The sequence below is a fragment of the Gymnoscopelus braueri genome (assembly GCF_963280865.1).
Source record: "Gymnoscopelus braueri genome assembly, chromosome: 5".
In the NCBI taxonomy this organism is placed as follows: Eukaryota; Metazoa; Chordata; class Actinopteri; order Myctophiformes; family Myctophidae; genus Gymnoscopelus; species Gymnoscopelus braueri.
The window spans coordinates 51,616,696-51,638,241 of record NC_137606.1 but is presented as its reverse complement, the minus strand read 5'-3'; the positions used below and the strand labels follow the sequence as shown (position 1 = coordinate 51,638,241).

Here is a 21,546-nt window from a genome sequence, read left to right as displayed (position 1 = left end):
TTGATTAATCTTAAAAGTAATCATAACAGTCTCACGTGGCCAGACTGTTGCCTCCCACAATTTTCAAATGTTTCCGGACATCATACAGTCTGGGACTCGGAAGCTCTGATCATGATTAAAATATAAAGCGGATGTGAAGCCTCCTCCCCACTTCTGTTTCGTCTTTTCAGTCGTGCAAAAATCATTTAAGTACAAGTTTACATTTGCTGTTTAGCAGAAATGGAAATAAAAAAATGTAATGTAAAGATATTTTAAATTATATTTTCGCGAACGGAGGTGCCAGTTTCCTCTCTCGAATTTCGGGAGGTGTAGTTCCAGACTCTGTATAGCATTCGGAGATTGTGGAATATAGTTGTCTGGCTACGTGAGACTAATAGAATAATAAAAAAGAATAATGGATGGTTCCAACCTGCATCATCGGTGTGGTAACAGGGAAACGCTGGTGGACGCGTGACGCCCTCTTCAGCTCGTCTTTCTCCAGACGGTCCGTCTGACAGCCGATCTGCACCTTGATGGAACACAGTGAAGGAAGAGACGTTTTACTTAAAGGAACAATTCACCCATTATCAATTTTATCTTCTTAGAATTGGTGCACACTAATGCTCATTATACAGATGACACTCAACTGCCCCCCCCTCCCCCCCAATGGCGTCAGTTCAGCAAAAGCTAAGGCCGCGCGCCCAGGATATCTTTTGGGGTGTCAAACCCCCCAAAATGCATAGAAAACTTTGTTTATATATTTTTGGCACGTGCCATACCTTGCCATACCCAATTGACGCCCCTGCCCCCCCGAAAGGTTATTGTGACCGATATAGCAGTGAAAGATGATAATCATAAAGTACGGTAGATACCTGCCACCCCTTGTTGACAATCTGTGACGGCAACGCTATGTAGGTCTTCATGCCAGGAGAGAGATAGAGTCCTGTACTGATCCACTCCTCTTTTCCTAAAACGCACACACACACACACACACACACACACACACACACACACACACACACACACACACACACACACACACACACACACACACACACACACACACAAGAATGAATGTGATTTTATGTTAAACTACATTTCCAGGCCTTCAAATCCAGTAATCCAGTATATTATGAAACCTACATTACACACCACATCACTTTAGCCCCATTTCATACCTAGTATAGAGTTAGGGTTAATATATCCGATCTGTTACGTTTGTAACCGCAGTCGGCGGTTGGTCCGCCCCGCTCCACCCTCTAGGCAATGTTAATATAGGATGTTATAAAAACCTTCAGTGTTGACGTCCAGGTTGACCTTGTGGTTGGAGACAACAGGCAGGCCAGGGTTGTCCTTGATGAGGTAAGGCAGCAGAACGTCTGGGTCCGCACACACCGAGTACACCTCTGAACCCAGGGTGAGGAGCAAGTGGTCCGTGGGGGTCCGCACCGGACAGTCCTCACCCACCTCATAGAAGAAAGAGGAAACACAAGTGAGTTGTTAACCTCATATATACATGAATAAGGCCACGTATAGACGACAACGGTCTCTAGAGAGAATGGCGAAGTCCCGTTGCGTTCTCACTTTTAATTTTTGTTTAGACAGAGGCGCAACCGTGATTTAAAACGCTGTAGTGTGCATGCCAGGTGGCTAGGTGGCGGTGTGACGCACTGCCAGATAAAACAGTCGCGCATGCGTATTAAACACTCCCCTTCTACTTCCGGTCACAGCTGATTTGTTTACATGCATGGGTTGCCATGTCTGCTTAGTTATTATACGCAACTTTGGGCTTGTTTTTCCTGTAAAGTTTCTTGTAAATATTGGTGGTTGCGATTTTTTGCAGATCTACAAGCTCACAACACGTCGGTCGCGAATGCGACGCGTTGTGAGCTGGTAGATCGGCTATTTTCACCAATGTACTGTATAGGTTTAAAGTGCTCATGTAGCCTATAGTCGCTTATTTTGGGCTTGTTTTCATAGAACCGGCTGATTATTTCTCTCACAAAATCTGTCAACAGTACCATGACGTCACTCGTTTTGCCGTTTCCTCCGTTGTAACCGCTTACATGGAGACGGGACGCGGAGCGTTTCCACTCTGGAAGGTGATATGTACTGATAGGCACAAAATGGTAAATCATATTGTGGGGACTGCTCTGCTTCCGGGTTGCAACCCGTGTTATTTCACTGTGGGATTCGCGACTCATATCATATGCACAGCTTTTCAGGTTTTCTAGTCGTCTATTTACGGAATTTTCATTCCGTGCTATTTCACTGTGTTCTGTGAGATCAGGCTGAGTGACCATATCCTACAGTAGATCCCCTGCTTTAAAGAAAAAAGCCGAAAGGGATCAAAAACAAACTAATACAAATCATTCCCAGCCCACCTGCGGCATGCCCGACTTCTTCAACACATCTGTGAGGGTGGACAGCACCTGCATAGGATAATAATGATAATGATAAAATAATAATAATAATAATATTGATATTGATATTGATATTGATGATGATGATGATGATAATAATAATAATAATCATCATCATTCTTGTGGGGGTGGACACCACCTGCGTGTAGGAGGAACAGTCGTAAGCCTTCATCTGCAGGTAATGGCCGCAGTCTCCGCCCAGCTTCTTGAGACACGCCTCCTCCTGTTTGGTAAGCTCCTTCCCCTGGGTCACGTGACAGACGAAGCGACGCAGCAGGTTTCTGAAGTGGTAGCTTTGTTTACCGCTACCCTGGCTGGGATCAGAGCGTGCTTATTATTACAGTTCACTAGTGTATGAAGTGTTTTACGGCTAGCCTGGCTGGGATCAGAGCAGCATGTTTTTTGTATAGTGAACCCATTAACACATTCACTGTATTAATTAATTTTAATTCTAATTAATTAATTCATTCATTCTTCCGCCACTGCCAGCGTTTGTACCTTATTTTGACGATCCACGGAGACCCACGGAAAGCCACGATGTGGACACGGATGTAAATAAAGGCTGTCTGGAGGGAGGGTCTCCTCTATCCACCGGAACAAAAACATTTTAAGCGCGACCGTCCGTTCTGTAGTTAACGGCAGTTGAATATGGCTCGTTTTCACAAAAAAAAGCAGTCTTGGAGAATAAATCTGTGTGTTTTTCTAAATCTCATAACATCGTCGATGGAGTTATATTTTTGCGGATGACGTCATTTCCGGTTCTATTGTTCTCTCGCAGTCAAGGGATCATTCATGTTGACGAAAAGCACCTAGCGTAAAAACTAAAAACAGGATTTTATTTTTTATTTTTAGACGTAGATCTGCGCCAATGGCATGGAATGTGTTAAAACCTGGATTTTTTTAATTTTAGATCCATTTTAGATTTTAGCATTGGCCATTTATAAATAGCAGATGGACTTGTGCATCTGCTATTTTTCAACATTTTTTTTTTTTTTTTTGAAAGTGTGAAATTTTTTTAATATTTTTTTATTACGAAAAAAGTCTGAGAACTACTGATTTAGAAGGCAGTTGTAGAATCGGGCCTCAGTTCTTAATGGGTTAAAGGTCTTTTCCTTTTCAAATGCTAATTTCAGGATATCAAACGTGACAACATTGTAGGTGTGGTCAGCCGTCGAGGAGGGTGGGGTGAGGGGGAGGGGGAGGGGCCGGAGTGGGAGTGTGGAATAGTTGACAGTTGACACTCCATTCGACGGCCCAGAAAGACATTTTCTAAAACAAACTAAACCAGGAAACCCGCTTTTAAACTAAAGTTTAAACTAAACTGAAATTTTAGGTGGGGTTGGCGAAAGGGCCTTTCTGTTTGGAGTTTGCATGTTCTCCGCGTGTCTCCTATGGTAGGTACCCTCACAAAAAAACATGCAGTAATCCTGATCTCTATACTGCCCCCCCCCGGTCAGGTCAGCCGGGGTGCCTTATGGAGGGGAAAGGAACTGGTTGGAATAACGTGTTCCAACCAGTGGCACTGGGTGAAAAAATGGGTTACAAAATCGTGGGATAAAAATTTAGGAATAAAATAAAATAAACTGAAATTGAAAACAAGAAGTCAAAATGAAATAGAAAAATAAAAACGACATGAGAATACCAAGCTCTACTAACCTTGGCTGCGGGGCCTTGTAGCAGCCTGCTTTCAGCGTGTCTCCCAGCAGACTGACACCCATCCTGGTCAGAATACGATTACCTGTACCACACAACAACGCAACACAGCTTCAACTAGGACGTAGAAACTCTCTTGTTACGCGCTGTGAGCTTGTACATCTGCTTTTTTCTAAAAAGTTTGACAAAAAAATCAAGTATTTTCTACATTGGGACTATAAGTATGTTTTGATGCCAATGGGTTTGTACTTTTACTCAATTAAAATCTTCATCACCCTGAAGGGGTCGAATCGCAAATCACAAAACTCTGGTAGGGAGTGTTGATCAAATATGAATGAATCAAATATCGCACTGCCTCTAATTCTTTCGTTTTACAGCCAGTACAATTACACTGTGTGTTTGTTTACTTGACTGTTATGGTATATTGGCTCTTATTGCTTATATTTTATGACAGTATGGAAGTAAAATCAGATTTCGCTAAAGTCAGAATAAGAATGTGTTGTTGACTCAGATCCAGCCTGGCTAGCATCTGCTATTCAGGGACTCTGCCCTGGGGTGACATCTCCATTGTTTAACCTGGAGACACCAGGTCTGGCTTCCTGGCATTCAGCTGCTAATCAGATAGAGGCACTGATCAAAGAGTTGTACTTGAATAAACCGAATCATGATCAGAACCTGGAAACCTGACGTCTCTTCTCTTCCTCTACTTTATTACAACTACCAGCCTGGTAACCGCAGTTTAATGCCTCAATTACACGACACTGTCTTGTTGAATAAGGCACAAACACGCTGAATAAGGCACAAACAAAACGCTGCAGATTGGTTTATTAAAGTGTGTTGTCTGCAGCTGTCTGTTATCGATAGCAGCGGTCAGCTTGCCTGCATAATGGGTTAGCAGTTTTTGTCCAGGATAATAATAATAATAATCCTACTATATAATTGGAGTACCGTCCGTCTTGGTGTCCGTCTTGGGTCGACCGACCGGCCGACCGGGTATGGGCTAGTAATAATAATAATCCTACATACCTTCATAGTCGGTCAGAGGGTTCTGTCCAGGGTGTGTATAAGCCCAGTGCCAGGCCTGTCCTCCGATCAACAGACCTCCTCCTTCTGCCACAAAGTTCTGGATCTCTTCTTTATGCTCATCACTGGTGCATGGCAAAATATAAATATATATAATGAGGAAGAATTCAAAAAGTGAAACTTTCGTATATTCAAATCATGACACATGAAGTGAAATATTGCATGCGTCTGCTGAATGCCTACATTGTAAATTGTCAATTGTAAATGCTATTTTATACTTGGGGCCCTATCTTGCACGTCGCCTTAGCCCTTATCCGTGAACTTATTAGCCATATATGACCATTTGGGGGCAGCCATAGCTGAGTGGTTAGTGAGCCCGCCTAGGGAGCCAGAGGCCCTGGTTGCCCAGGTACGATTCCAGGCCAGGCCAGCAAATGTGTTGATGAAATGAAATATGTCCCTGAGCAAGACTCTTAACCCCTAATTGCTCACAGGCCCTCATTGGAAACAAGACCGCAAGGACTTTCATGAACGGACCTGTTAAAGGAATTATCCTTATCCTTTATCCTTATTTTAAGAAACATTTTAAAACAGTTCAACTAGCCGATCTACATCGACACGAACCGGCTATTTTAAAATGTTTTTTTTTTGTAATAGTAAGTAAGGCGGTGTGCAAGGTAGGGCCCTCGGGCTATTTACAAATAGCCCGATCTACAAGCTGCCAACGTGTCGAAATGCGATACGTTGTGAGCTTTTAGATCTGCAAATTTGGACAAATTTGAACAGAAATCTTCTCTTATGGGGGTCCCTGGCACAAACTACTTTCAGATGGGGGGGGTCCATGGCCAAATAGGGGTCCATGGCCAAATACATATAAATGTGGGGGTCCTTGACCAACACACTCTCACTCCCCAAAATTCATATTGTAGCTTGATCAAAAAGGGCTGAAGACCTGAAGTGGTTAATGTATGTTGTGTAATAATAATCAAAATCTACAAAGTAACTAAAGTTTTCAAATAATTGTAGTGGAGTAAAAGTACAATATTTTTCCTCTGAGATGTAGTGGAGTAGAAGTGAAAGTACTGAAAATTGGAAATAATCCAGCAAGGTAAAAAATACCTCAAAAGTACAGTACTTGACTAAATGTACTTAGTTACTTTCCACCACTGGCCGTATTTGCCCCGTCCCTTCCAGTCAACGTTTGACTTCTTGGGGATGTCTGTCCCCAGGAAGTCACCCGTTTGACGTCTTGGGAGTGAGAATGCGTTGCCTTGACGTGAACATGTTTGAGAACCACTACCTTACACACATACAACATGAACATCTCCAGGATATTCTAATGTTTTTGGGACATCGCACCTGTACGTGTCGCACACAAACACGCTCAGATCCTTCCGGAAGCCCATCTTCTCACACTGCAGTCCTGATTGGCTGAGCAGAGGACGGGCAAAGTCCACGGCCGGTACGACCCCGACCAGCCCCCGCCGTCCCTCGTCCAACCAGTGGAGGGCGTTGTGCAGGAACGGAGTCAGCTCCTGTCAACACATCCATTTCCAGGTATGAATTAATTGATTCATCCGCCACTGCCAGCAGTTTCACATTATTTTGACGATCCACAGAATGTTTTCTTTCAACGCGGATGTAAAAAAACGATGTCTCCGTGGAAAGATGAGTCTCTTCTTTCCACGGGAAAACAAAACATTGTAACCGCGATCTAGCCTGGTAAACCCTCCCTCCGGAAATCTCATTTCTATTTGATTCCTGGAGTGAGTCTGGCATGAACCGCCTCTCTGCAATATTGGCTGTGTATGCCAAACGGCCGCGCCTATCAGCGTCGTCGCTCATTGTTCTGTGATTGACAGCTTACGTTGGCCAATCAGGTGGCGAGTTCGAGTGAGCCCAAAACACGAACGGCAGCCATCTTTTTCTTGTGCGACCAATTCTCCGCTATTTTTTTACTTCAAAAAGCTCTCTAACTTCTATTTTGAGGCACGGAATTTACTTATAAGATATCGTTTGGATAGAATTTAGTTGTTTAACTTCATATATGTGGTCAATTAATCATGACAAAGCCTATTTAAAAAAAAATAATTAGAGAACCGGTAGGGGCGGGCAGTGACACCATTGTACCCGAAAAAGGCAACCCATTTTGGGTATGGCTGTCTCAAAAGTCCCGTCGCGTCACATTAAGACTGGTGAACTGCTGATTGGCTGAAGGGGAAAAATTATCATTGGCTGAAGGGGTTGTCAGTCAACGGTATTACTCCCGCCCAACTCCAGCACAGCCAATATTGCAGACAGGCGGATCAGGCCAGACTCACTCCAGGAATCAAATAGAAATGAGATTTCCGGAAGGAGGGAGGGTTTACCAGGCTAACCGCGATCGTCTGTTCTGTAGAAATATCTGAAAATAAATCAGAGATAAATGTATTTTTATAAATCTGATAACATTGTAGAGGACTGGGTGAAAATGTTTTAGATGACGTCATTTCCGGGTGTATCCTTCTCTCGAAGTGAAGGCATCCTTCATAGGTTGGCGAAGAGCGCCCTCTAGCGTAATCACTAAAAAACATCAGATGACGTAAAATCACATCGTTTGGCAGTCAAGCATTGGATTTGAGATGACGTAATATTATACTTATAATAATGATATAGTCCCACACTCCTTTGTGGTATTTGTCACTGTCTATTTGAATATACAGTGAAATGAGGTATCTGCATTTAACCCATCCTATAGAGCGTCGCAGTTCCCGCCCACTTCCTGTTTTTTTTGGTGCCGGAAGAAAAAACTCAATGCATTTTTCCATTGACATTTCCAAAAATATTTATATCTATTAATTTAAGCCTCGAATCAAGCCATCACGAGATGACATGAATCATGACCATAAAATGTTTTTTTCTGTGATTTTTTTTATTTTATATTTAATTATATGATATACTATATTTAATAAATACCCTTTGTTTTGCCGTTTTCAACAAAAAAAAAATCACAGAATCAAACGTTTATGGTCATGATTCATGTCATGTCATGATGGCTTGATTCGAGGCTTAAATTAATAGATATAAATATTTTTGGAAATGTCAATGGAAAAATGCATTGAGTTTTTTCTTCCGGCACCAAAAAAAACAGGAAGTGGGCGGGAACTGCGACGCTCTATAGGTAACAGGAGCTGTGGGCGCTAAGGGGGAAGCGCCTCGGAGAGCAGTTAAGGGTTAAGAGTCTTACTCAGGGGACCCACCTGGGACCTTTGGCTCCATAGGTGGGCTCTCTAACCATTGAGCTATGGCATACAGTAGGCCCATGATGTTATAGTCAAAGTAAGTAAGGAAAGGAAAGCTGTAATGAAGGCTGGCTGAACCTTCCCCACCCTAGGCAACGCTCCACACGTCCTAGACTCTTCTCCTTTCCCTATAACACCCTGGACAACGCTACACACATCCTAGACTCTTCTCCCTTCTCTAAAACACAATTTGGGATCAGTTTGGTTCAAAAACTTTGTAACAAAGTCCCCATTCCAGGCAGAACTACAGATTCACTCCCAATTGCTTCTATATATTTTTGCTCATAGGCTCCTACAGTACAGAGTGTTGATTTTGTCGACTAAAACTATAACGAAAAATGTTCGTCGACTACCTTTTTTCACTGACGAAAACTAAATAAAAACTAAGCTACGATAACTAGTCTAAAATGTTAGTGAGGGACAAGTGGAGAAGAGATCCAGTAGAACTAAAAGACAAGTCATTTTAGGTTTGGTTGCACTCGGGCGTTGCGCTCTGAAAATAGCAGATCTACAAGCTCACAACGCGGCGCGCTGTGGCGCGTTATGAGCTTGTAGATCGGCTATTTTCAGCATGCAACCAAGTGTAAAGTCAGCCATTACGACGCCAGAATAAAATGTAGTCGATTAAATCAACTGTAGATTCAGTCGACTATAATCTGATGATATTTAGTCAACTAAAACTAGACTAACTGTAAAACATTGCAGATGACAAACATAGACTAAAACTAAATGGAATTTGATTGCAGTGGGGGGGGGGGGGTTTAGATGTATCCAGTTCCATTGGGGGGGCTGATAACCCCCCACTTCTGGGACGAAGAAAAAAGAAAAAGAAAAAACCTCAGAGGTTTTTCCGGGTGGAAAACGGAACGCAATTAAGTCCTTAAACACACTGCCCCATTTTGTTCGCGGTCTGAGGCCGCCGGATTACACCCGGGGCGAGGGTGTTTTAGGACGACGGTTCTTGTTTTCCATTTCTGAATGGAGAGGTGCGCGATGACGTTTCCTTTTTGCCACACATCTACACTTCATGGAGTACATTTATTTGTACCGAATTAAAGTAAGAAAAACCCGAAATAAAAGGCAAATAAAACGCCAAAAACTAAAATCTTCGCGCGCACTCTGGGCACGCATGCACGCGCACACGTGTCCCCCGTGGTTCTCAAATGCTCTCTGCGTCTTTGCAAAAGACTACGACTAAATTTGAATCAACGCTACTACAGTATATATTGTGTTTTTGGTCAAATCCACACCCTCACCTGTCGCCCTAAGTAACTCTCGTGCCCGACCACAATAACCCTGCCATGCCCATGGTAGCCCCCGGCCAGGAAGGCCCGTCCGTCCTCGGTGGTCCCGATGGGGAAGGCCAGCGGGCCGTGGACCAGGACCTCACTTGGGACGCTTTCTCCCTGGATGTCAAACTGCTGCACGCCCCCCCGGAGGAGGAACCCCAGGTCCTCTTCAAAGTCCTTACCGATCCTGGACAAAAACATGAGGAGACGGTCACCAGTGCAGGAAGAAGAACTCCAATAGATTTTTTTTACGTAAGGGATAGTTCACCCCCAAAATGTATTTGTTTCTATAGATTAGTCACCCCATGGAGACTTGAATTCATGGATTATTTTTTTGTTTTTATCTCATTCCTAAGCCAATAATTTGATGACCGGCAGCGGTTCAGGTAGGACACACAAAGAGTCTCCTTTGTATCTCCTACCGGAACCGCTGCCTACCGGTCCACTGGTCATCAAATTATTGGCTAAAGAATGCGACAAAAACTAAAAAATATCCATGAATTCAAATCTCCATGGGGTGACTAATCGATAGAAAACCCACCTTCGATGAACTATAAGTATTATAGTAGCAATACCACAATATCAAAATACTCTTATTATGAATGTCCTGTATTCAATGTTACTTGAGTAAAACAAACAAAAAAGAAAAAGCTAAAGGATTGTCATCAAAATATACTGACAGTACCAAAGTAAAAGCGCTCATTCTTTTTTTTTTTTAAGTATTGAAACGTTCTGATGCAGGATGCCATCCTCTACGCCAGACTCGACACAAATATAAAACGTTTTTTTTAAATTGCAACATTCCTATTCACAATACAAAAAACATACTACCCTACAACCTGTGTTAATTTTGACAGCAAATTCTGATTTCGTCTTAGTCTTACTCTTTTGAATAACACACCATTTAGTTTCAGTCCCATTTTAGTCATCGACTAAATCTACGTAGCTTCGTTTTTATTCAGTTTTCGTCAGTGAAAAAAGGTAGCAGTCATAGTTTTAGTCGACGAAATCAACGCTGGTCCACTTACGCTACAGCCTTCCAGGATGAGGGTATCTCTGGGTAGACTGGCAGACACTCTGCCTTGGCATGCTGCTCAGAGAAGTAGATTCCTGCCACACTGGACACCTGGGTGTAGGCGGACGACAACAGTCAGTTAAAAGTACAGGTCGGGCTGTCACGATTACACATTTAAGTTGACGACTAATTGTCACACAGAATAATTGCGATGAACGACTTAATTGTGTTTTTGGCGTTGAACACTTGAGCATTATGATAGGAACGTAGTTTCTGTTTGCCTTTTAGGCTTCGTAATCAAAAATTGCACAGGCCAGATACCAAAGATATCTTAAATATACAAAGACATTACTGACATATTTAATAATTTATACTATAATTAGTTTTTCTCAGAAGGTAATCCTGTAACGTAACAGAATACTTTTACTCATTCATTTAATGGCAGTAATCCTGTAACGTAACCAGTTATGAACTTTTAGAAAGTAACGTTACCCAACACTGACCTGGTTGCCTGGGTATGCCAGCAGCACGTTGTCCTCAGGGTGCTGTTGCAGCCAGCTCCATGCCTGGCCAGCGATCAGCAGCCCTCCACCGGCCTTCATGTACTCTACCAGACCCGTCACATCTGGACCCACGCAGTAGCCGTCTGTCACGTACACCCCCACATCCAGACCCTCACCGAACCCCTCCACCACTGTGGTCCGGAAGCTGGACCTGCTCAAATGGGACACAACGTTAATCAAACTAATCCTATATTAACCTTTTATCGTTTTTAATCTAGCACGTATGTCTTTATTTTTTTAGTTTTTTCTTATTAAAGTTGGTTTCTTCCTTTCCTTATGTAAAACGACTTTGGGTACTTAGAAAAGCGCTATATAAAGTAAATCTGGGTTATTATTATTATTATCTTATTATCTTATATATATATATCTTCTCTTTTGTCCTCAAGAAAGGCTTTCTATTTAACAGCAGGTGGGTCGTGAGGTTGGGAGGTTGAGACTAGAGGTTAGGGCCGCAAAGCGGCCCAAACCTCTAGTTATTATTATTATTATTATTATTATTATTATCATCATCATCATCATTATCGTCACTGATGTCGTCACCGTGATGTCATCAGTGTGATGTCATGGTACTGACATCACTGTGTGAAGTCATAGTACTGGAGACGTCAGGGTGGTGTCACAGGACTGATAAAGAGATTGTCTTTATCAGTGGTGATCAGAATTGACCATATATGGGAGAACGACAGGCATCGGCCTCACGGATTGGTCAATCCCTCCATGATGTCACTGACTACACCCATATCCAAGTAGTTGCACGCACAACAGACAAACCATTCTTTTACGCAGCGAGACCGACATTATCCTCTTTAATCCACCGTAGCTGATGTAATGTGACATGTTCCAGTGGACCGTTCATCTCAACCACGCACCGGTGTACCGGTATCACGCTGCTGTTTCCGTGGGAAACGAGCTGTACTCCTTTGGAGCGGACGGCAACGTGAGAGTCGATCATCAGATTGATGTTCATATCTTCAACACAGTGTCTTTGCTCTCGACGAGGTTGCCCTCAGTGACAACTGGAAGAGAAGAACGTCACCTCGAGGTTCCCTCCAGGCGTAAGGGCCACACGGCCGTGCTGATTGAAGATATCATCTACATCTGGGGAGGGCATAGCTACGATTCAAGTAATGCATGTTACAAGTACTGCAACGTGGTTTATGCATTTGATGTCGACACTCACAGGTGGTCCAAACCCAGGGTTTCTGGGACTCTTCCAGCTGAGAGGGTCCACCACTCAGCCTGTGTCTTGGAGAAGGTCATGTATATACATGGAGGATGGAACGAGTGGACTGAAAACGCTAATGACGTGCACACGTTGGACACCACCACAATGGTCTGGTCTGAAGTTGACATCAGAGGACCTCCACCACCTGCTTTAGACGGTCACTCTGCCACCTTCATCGGGACAAAGATGTTTGTGTTCGGTGGACGAGACCGCAATGACGATTGTCCTTGCTGCCGGACATTTGATTCGTCTGACATCAGAGTGTTTGACACAGAGACCAACTGCTGGCTGAGCACACCTTCTGCACGGCCTCATCCAGACGAACGCTACGGTCATTCAGCCTTTGCCTACAATGAAGAGCTGTACATATTTGGTGGCTGCACCTCGAACCTCGAGACCTTCAATGATCTTTGGAAATTCAATCCAGAGACCTTCTCCTGGAAGAATGTTGAGCCCAGGGGGGGAGGCCCGCGTTTAGGGATGTCTTTAATGTGCTGTTGCATGGTGGGAGATCGTATCATCCTCTTTGGAGGTGGTCACCTGTATGTCTTAGACCTAAGTCCTAGTCTGAAGACGTTATGCAAGCTAGCAGTTGTTCTGTACGGTCTGGAGCGGTCAGAACTCCCACACAACATCAGGTGGGAACTGGCAGCCATGAACTACTAACAACAGGAGACGAATTAGCACATTCACTGACAGGTATTAATGAATCAATGCATCCGCCACTGCCAGCGTTTCACCTAATTTGGAAGATCCACGGAGAGCTGCGGAAGCCACGCTGTGGACGCGGATGCAAACAAAGGCTGTCTTGGGCGGGAGAGGGGGGGGGGGGGGTCACGTATATCCTATAGAACAATTTTTTACGGCCATTTTGTTGTAATCGGCAGTTGAATATGGGTCGTTTTCACCCAAAAACGCAGTCTGGGAGAATAAATCCGAGCTAGATGTGTTTTTCTAAATCACTTTTTTTGTGACGTCATTATTTCTGCTTCTATCATTCTCTTGCAGTCAAGGGATCATACGTAGGTTAGGGAAGATCGCCCTCTAGTGCAATTTTATTAAAAGGACGTATTTTTACGTCTTTTGGCGTAAATATTTACCAAAAGACTGAAGGATTCTTTTTTTGATACTCGACTGCACCCTCTACAGATCTGGTCAATGGAATTTTTTATTGACCAGATTTTTCCTTACTGTGATTTTGTTTTGTTTTTTTCTGGCCAAAAAGTGTATTTTAGACGTGAGGTGGGGGGTTCCCACTAAGTAGAGTAGGCTTTCAACTCCAAAAAATAAGTCTTGGTGAGTAGCAAAAGTGTATTTTTTTTTCAATTACTAAAGACGAGAGGCTGCACAGCCTGTGGTGCGTGCGCAAAGGCTTGAAAGTCCCATAGCTAAAACATATTAGGCTGCAACGGAAAAATTCAGACAAAATCTACAAACATATGCATTATCTCAAGTGGCTCGCTCATTAACGACAAGCAATTGGTAGCGGACTGTTTTAACAGTTTCTTCACCACAGTTGCAACCCAGTTGGTAAGCAAACTCCCTCAGCTTTCAGGTATGTATGGCCCTGACCACATTCAAGCTCACTATGAGAAACTAGGGGCTAAAAAAGATTCCTTCTCATTCAAACCTGTAATGACTGATGATGTGCAAAACAAATTCCTCGCCCCACAGCCAAACAAGGCCACCGGCCTTGACAACATCCCCACCAGATTCCTCAGAGACGAAACGGTCTCCATTGCTCCCATAGTAGCCCACATTACAAACGTATCCATCAGTCAGTGTCACGTCCCACAAGAATTCAAGTTGGCAAGAGTAATCCCTCTATATAAAAAAGGAAGCAAACTAGATCCTGGCAACTATAGGCCTGTTTCCATCCTTTGTTCCATCTCAAAGGTTATAGAACGATTAATCCAAGAACAAATCAACAGCTACCTCGGCGAGCGTAAACTGTTGTTTGAATTCCAATCGGGCTTCAGAACATCCCACTCCACTGACACATGCCTACTGTATTTGACCGACTACATCAAACGTGAGGTAGACTCGGGCAAATACTGCGGCATGGTCATGCTGGACCTCCAAAAGGAGGTTGTCAATTCTACTTGATAAGCTGAGAGCGATTGGTTTTGATTGCACATCACAAAATTGGATGAGATCTTACTTGGAGGGTAGAGAGCAGGTGGTTGACATCAACGGAACCATGTCCTCATCCCTCCCGGTGAGCAAGGCAGCATTCTAGGGCCGTTACTGTCCCTACTATACATTAACGACATGAATGCTGCCTGTAATTGCAAACTGTTCCTGTTCGCTGATGACTCGGCACTCCTGATCTCGGGTGAGGACAAGTTGCAAGTTGAGGAAGCTCTCAGCTCTGAACTCTCAAAAATCCGTACCTGGCTTACCGATAACAAACTGTCACTACACCTTTGGAAAACTGAATCCATTCTCTTTGGCACCAAACATTCCCTCAGTATGATGAAGGTAAATGACTTCAAGGTCAAAGTCGATGACACAATCATCTCTAGCAAAGAAGAGATTACCTATTTGGGATGTATTCTTGACAAATACCTGACAGGTGAAAGCAAGGCAACAAAGGTGGTCAAAAGAGTAAACCAGAGAACCAGATTTATTGGCAGAGTTTCCTCTTTTGTCAACCCTCGCCCTCAGGACCCTCTCAGGGGCCCTGATTCAGCCCCTTTTTGACTATGCTTGCTCCTCTTGGTACTCCAACACCTCAGTGTCACTGAAGACTAAGCTTCAAACCTCCCAAAACAAACTGATTCGACTACTTCTCGGACTGGGGCCCATGACCCACCTCTCTCCCACTCACTTTGCCAGCCTAGGCTGGTTCAGGGTGGAAGACCGGGTTAAACAACTAAAAATGGGACTGGTCTTCAAAATCGTAAATGCATATTTGCCCGAAATGCCCCCCTATATATATATATTTTTTTTTGTCATGCTTTTTTTGTACATAGTGGTATTTTTTCTCTGTATTTGTATGTTGATTTTTGAACTATTTGGTTGCTACTATACATGTCTATGAAATTAATTCAAGGACCCCAACGGAAACAAGTCCGTAAGGACTTTTTTGGTCGGACCTTTTAGACAAAAGTATTATAAATGTAACTGTGTTGTTTTACATTCTTTTGCCTAATAAAAATGTCAATCAATCAATCAATAGCGTTAAGGAGAACTCCTTCTAACGCTATGGACCAGAGCTAGTTCTCAGCAATGTTCCCTCTAATTTCATGTTAAATGTACTTAATTACTTTACACCACTGCCTGTTACAGGGAACGTTGGACTCTCAATTATCTGAAAAAGGGAATCAACAGAATGATAATCAGCCCCTATTATACCGTACCTGCTCAGGTTGTCAGCCACGGCCTTAGACTTGTGGTGGACCCCCACAGAAAGGTTGTCGGTTCCATCCCCTCGCAGCCAGCCCAGGGCGTTCTCCACCAGGGCGGGGAAGGCGTCCAGGTAGCTCTCGTGGCCCAGGACCACGATGCGTCCGCGGCCGTACGCGGAGGCGGCCATCAGCACCTGACCGCTGGTGTTCATGGCCAGAGGGAAGGCGTGGTCGCCGGTCAGCACCAGCTTGCTAGGAACAAGAAAATAAGGGTATTGTAGTTAACTGAAAGTAACAGTAGATTAGTGTGGTCCAGCAATGTTTGGAATTAGCCAATCAGGCTGTATTGTGAAAAATCGGACGGATCGGACGGATCTGTGTTGATCACTTGACTAAAGAGATAATATGTAACGATTTGCGTGATGTTTGGACAACATTTGTAGGAGTAATATATATATGTTTTTGTGCAAAAATCGGCCACCTAGTGGCGCTATAATAGGGCAATGTTGAAATGGTGGCATTTGTTCCTCAACGTAGTCTGAATGTGCGTGCAAAGTTTCACCGCAATCGGACACTGCGTTCACGATTTGCGTCATTTTGTTCAAAACGAGCCACAAAAATCAAACAGGTCCGTCTTGATCACATGACTAAAGATATTGTGTAACGATTTGCGTAAAATTTGGATAACATCTGGAGTAAACCAAAATGTGTTTGACATAAGTCTCCTGGTGGTGCTATAAAAGGCAGATGTGAAAAACGCGGGGCAAAGATTTTTTCTTGGCCTCCTAGTCCATGAGCCAGAGCCCCAAAATTGAGCAATGATTGATGATCGAAAGAGTGGGCAAAATCATACCTATATTAAATTGTTTATAGGGTCAATATAAGTAAATAAATATATGATAACCTTTCCACAGGAGCAGCTTTTTCATATTTATCACACATTTTGTTATTTTCCCCATATGTACATGACAGATGAAAAAATGAAAAAATTTAAAAAATAGTTATCATAATGAAACTTCCCCAGTTGATTACTTACATGAAGACAATGATTTATCGTATTACAAGTTTTCTGAAATTGTATAATTAAATATGCAAATTAGGCATTTAGTCCATGAGCCAAAGCCCCAAAATTGAGCCAGATATTGAATATCCCCTCGTTAAAAACCTTTGACTCCAACATCTTAACAAAATGAAATAAGAATGTTGACTCTGGCTTTGTCGAATGTTCCAATGTTGATTCTGGAAAGTTATGCAAACACGGGCATATTTTCCTAATGCCCAATTTGCATATTTAAATATACAATTTCAGAAAACTTGTAATACGATAAATCATTGTCTTCAACTGGGGAAGTTTCATTATAACTATTTTTTAAATGTTGTCATCTTTTCACCTGTCATGTACGTATGGGGGAAGAAAAAAAAAGTGTGATAAATATGAAAAAGCTGCTCCTGTGGAAAGGTTATCATATATTTATTTACTTATATTGACCCTATAAACAATTTAATATAGGTATGGTTTTGCCCACTATTTCGATAATGAAATCTTGTCTGGCTCATGGACTATCTAGGGAGTGCACATACAAAGTTTTACACAGATCGGTGCTGTTATACGTAAAAACACGAATCGGCCTGTTATAGCGCCACCATGAGGCTGATTTGAAAATGTTCAAGTGGCATTTCTTCCTCGGCCTAGTCAGAATGTGTTCATGATTTGAGGCATGTTGTTCAAAACGGGGCAGAGGTTCTGAATTGGCATCCAGGGAGTATGTGTGCACAGTTCCGTTGCGATCAAGCCAACCGGAGATTATCTGTCGGACACACACACACACACACACACACACACACACACACACACACACACACACACACACACACACACACACACACACACACACACACACACACACACACACACACACACACACACACACACACACACACACCTACCTCTTTCGGCCTGGCGGAGACAACTGAAATAAACTAACTGAAATGTAAAACAAAAATTCAAAACAATTAAATAAAATGTAACTAATACAAACAAACATGGCAAAACTCTACTAACCTTGGAACATTGGGGCCGCAGAGGTCCAGCATCCTCACGCCTCTCATGATGGACATGTAGGCCTGCTCATGGTGAGAGGAGGACATGATGGAGTAACAGTCAGATGATTCTGGAAGTAGAGAGATACAATACATTAATGACAACATCCGTAAGCATTGCATTACCTTTAAAAAACATCAACATGGATTTATGGCACAAAAAAGCCAAGGGTTGTTTCCATTGTGGTACATAATAGACATTTAACATCAAACATTCTATTTAAAAACAAACGCCCATGGAATCAACATCAAAAGATCTAAAGGCAGCTCTCCACCGCACCGAGTTTGGGCCGACTCGGCGTCGGAAAGAGTTGGAAAGTGTCTACTGCCGACAAATTGTTGTCGGATGCCGTCGTTCCGTCGGGTCGGACGTCTATCGACCCGACTCAGAGAAACTGAGCATGTTCAGTCTTTGAGCCAACTGGTCGAGCCGTGGGGTAGAGAAGAGGAGGGAGACAGAGGGGTAAAGGTTTGGTCCGAGCTGGCTTTGGTGTTGCCAGATTCTGTGACTGAAACAGGCGACCAGGTCTATGAAAACAAGCCCAAAAGAAGCGACCAGTTTCACCACTTCAGCCCTATTATATCAGCTATTTTCGAAAGGAATCTTGAAAGCCAGCCCAAATAAGCAACTGCACTTCAGAAACAAGCCCAAACAAAAGAAACTAGCAATTATTAATATTTACAAGCGACTTTACAGGAAAACAAGCCCAGTCTTTGAGCCAACTGGTCGAGCCGTGGGGTAGAGAAGAGGGAGACAGAGGGGTAAAGGTTTGGTCCGAGCTGGCTTTGGTGTTGCCAGATTCTATGACTGAAACAAGCGACCAGGTCTATGAAAACAAGCCCAAAAGAAGCGACCAGTTTCACCACTTGAGCCCTATTATATCAGCTATTTTCGAAAGGAATCTTGAAAGCCAGCCCAAATTAGCAACTGCACTTCAGAAACAAGCCCATACAAAAGAAACCAGCAACTATGAATATGTACAAGCGACTTTACAGGAAAACAAGCCCAAAGTCGCTTATAATAAGCAAACCTGGCAAAACTTGGCAGACCAGCCTGCCAGCTGTAACGCATTAGCACAACAATGTGCGCTGCGGCCGACAGTTTGTGCTGAAGTAAATGCCAACTTTTGCCAACAGATTACCAGTCTGTTGTAGTCTGTTGTAGTGTGTTTGGAAAAAAAACAAAACAAGACAGTACACAGTAGACAAGCCACTCAGCAGGGGAACAACAGAAAGAGCCAAGAGATCAGAGATGACCTTTTATCTGAGTCCAATGTGTGTGTAGGAGAAGCCATGATTTAAGATCAGCTTTACATTTTGCTCAGGAATTTAGGGATTTTATATCTGTTGTTTGGGCCTTCCACTGAAGTTAGTAATACCCACTTAAATAAAACAGGTTTGACCTGTTTGAAGACACAAGTGGAACCATCAGTCACCCCTGCAAAATAACACATGTGTGCAGCGCTCCAGTTTTTTATTTAGGTAGTCTCCCCTGCAGTGGTGTAAAGTAACTAAGTACATTTACTCAAGTACCGTACTTAAGTACAATGTTGAGGTACTTTTACCTTACTGGAGGATTTCCAATTGTCTATACTTTTACTTCTACTCCACTACATCTCGGAGGCAAATATTGTACTTTTACTCCACTACAATTATTTGAAAACTTCAGTTACTAGTTACTTTGTAGATTTGGATTATTATTACAAAACATACATTACCTAGTTCAGCCCTATATACATTTTGGACATTTGAAAATAGCCGATCTACAAGCTCACAAAGCTCATTATGCAGAATGTCCCATTTCACAAGTTTCCAAATGTATAAAAATTTTTAGTTTTTTTTTTTTACCTCAATGGAAGTCAGGGATCCAGGTGTTTATTCTGCTGAACAAACCAACAGCTGCTGTCTGAGAGACAAGAATGACAAGAGAGAGAGAGAGAGAGAGAGAGAGAGAGAGAGAGAGAGAGAGGAGCAGTAAACTAATGAGTGGGAGGTGGGAGTTACACAGCCAAATGACAGGACGGTTTGAGACACGTTCTGTCTTGTCTACGTGAAGGAAAGCAGAATCCCGCAACTAACATTAGCAATACCACAATGTAGAAATATGCCTTTATTGGAGGAGAGGAGAGGAGAGGAGAGGAGAGGAGAGGAGAGGAGAGGAGAGGGGCGAATGACACAGGTTCCATGATGAGCTCAGTGGTTGTTGTAATTGCATGGTGCAGACAGCAGGGGGAGCAGTTGGGTAATGAGAGGTAGACAGCTGCACTGAAGATTTACAGGTCAAATGGAACCGAATGGACCCTTGAGGTCCCATTAGTACCAGTGTTGGAAAGTAACTAGGCCTAAGTACATTTACTCAAGTACTGTACTTAAGTACAGTTGTGAGGTATTTTTACTTTACAGGAGTTTTTCAAATTTTCAGTATTTTTACTTCTACTCCACTACATCTCAGAGGCAAGTAGCCTATTATACTTTTACTCCACTACAATTATTGGAAAACTTTAGTTACTAGTTACTTTGCAGATTAAAATGATTATAAAACATAAATGAACCCCTTCAGTATACCTGGGCTATTTGAAAATAGCAGATCTACAAGCTCTGAGCTTGTAGATCGGCTATTTACAAACATTTGAGAACTTTAACTTTTGGTACTTTAAGTACATTTTGATACCAATACTTTTGTACTTGTAATTTTGAACACAGGCCTTTTACTTGTAAGGGCGCGCTCTCAGGGCGCGCTCCCACCAAGAGTTGGCTGGCCGCTGTTTGCAGAATCTGCCAATGCATTGTCAATGCAAATGCGTTGATTCACGCAAGAGCAGATTTTTCCGCTAGTCGCGCAGACCTTGCGTTTATCTGCTCTCCGCGACTAAGCATAAAACTGCTGGAGGCAGGCGCTGATTTTCTCCCTCTGTCCAATCGGGTGAGTCGAAGGCGGACCGTCTCAAGACTCAGGAAGCAACATGGTGCTCAAGGCAGCAGGCACAGGCGGTGCGGGTTACGGGGAGGCTCCTGAAAGTGAGTGACAGGCGCGACACTCCCGTTTTTTAGAATCCGCTGGCTGCAAAAAACTGTGGCCGCGCACAACCTGCGTTTAACAGCGGCCAGCCAACTCTTGGTGGGAGCGCGCCCTCACCGCACTTTTATTTTACCTCTGGGGCAGAATCTGCCAATGCATTGTTAATGTAAATGCGTGGATTCACGCAAGAGCGGATTTTTCCGCTTGTCGCGCAGACCTTGCGTTTATCTGCGCTACTTGTCCATTGGAAGCATAAAACTGCTGGAGGCAGGAGCTGATTTTCTCCCTCTGTCCAATCGGGTGAGTCGAAGGCGGACCGTCCCAAGACTCAGGAAGCAACATGGTGCTCAAGGCAGAAGGCGGTGCGGGCTGCGTGATAGTGAAATGCACCGACATTCTGCCAAGACCCGCCCAGACCCGGAAAAGTCGCGCTGTGATTGGCCAGTGGTCACTTTGAGTGACAGTTGGGGCAAACGCAGTCCCCACAACATCATTTACGATTCTGTGCCTATCGGTACATAACTCAGACGGCGCTTAGTCGACTAGCAGACCATCGGCCGGTCGTCGCAGGCACTCGCGCCTGGAGGCGCTCGGGCGCGACTCCTCGGCCTCAAGATCTGCTGAGT

At 43.4% G+C, this 21,546-nt stretch overlaps 1 protein-coding gene across 2 annotated transcripts in view; it reads right to left on the bottom strand.

Annotated features, from left to right (window-relative positions):
• The window catches only part of LOC308086075 (TRPM8 channel-associated factor homolog), a 28,607-nt gene extending 8,756 nt beyond the window's left edge, over positions 1 to 19,851 (bottom strand). Inside the window, exons 1-14 of one of the 2 annotated variants that reach the window (XM_080429434.1) lie at positions 19,750 to 19,851; positions 17,864 to 17,972; positions 15,814 to 16,053; positions 11,167 to 11,377; positions 10,677 to 10,774; positions 9,616 to 9,835; positions 6,438 to 6,613; positions 5,082 to 5,203; positions 4,059 to 4,140; positions 2,542 to 2,716; positions 2,364 to 2,411; positions 1,272 to 1,446; positions 852 to 946; positions 410 to 508 (exon numbers count right to left, since the gene is read on the bottom strand). In XM_080429434.1, coding sequence (XP_080285560.1) covers positions 410 to 508; positions 852 to 946; positions 1,272 to 1,446; positions 2,364 to 2,411; positions 2,542 to 2,716; positions 4,059 to 4,140; positions 5,082 to 5,203; positions 6,438 to 6,613; positions 9,616 to 9,835; positions 10,677 to 10,774; positions 11,167 to 11,377; positions 15,814 to 16,053; positions 17,864 to 17,949 — 1,827 coding nt within the window. In that variant the 5' untranslated portion in view covers positions 17,950 to 17,972; positions 19,750 to 19,851. The remainder of the gene's footprint in view (positions 1 to 409; positions 509 to 851; positions 947 to 1,271; positions 1,447 to 2,363; positions 2,412 to 2,541; positions 2,717 to 4,058; positions 4,141 to 5,081; positions 5,204 to 6,437; positions 6,614 to 9,615; positions 9,836 to 10,676; positions 10,775 to 11,166; positions 11,378 to 15,813; positions 16,054 to 17,863; positions 17,973 to 19,749) is intronic. The other variant, XM_080429435.1, reaches the window with a different exon arrangement.
• Between the last annotated feature and the right edge of the window lie 1,695 nt (positions 19,852 to 21,546).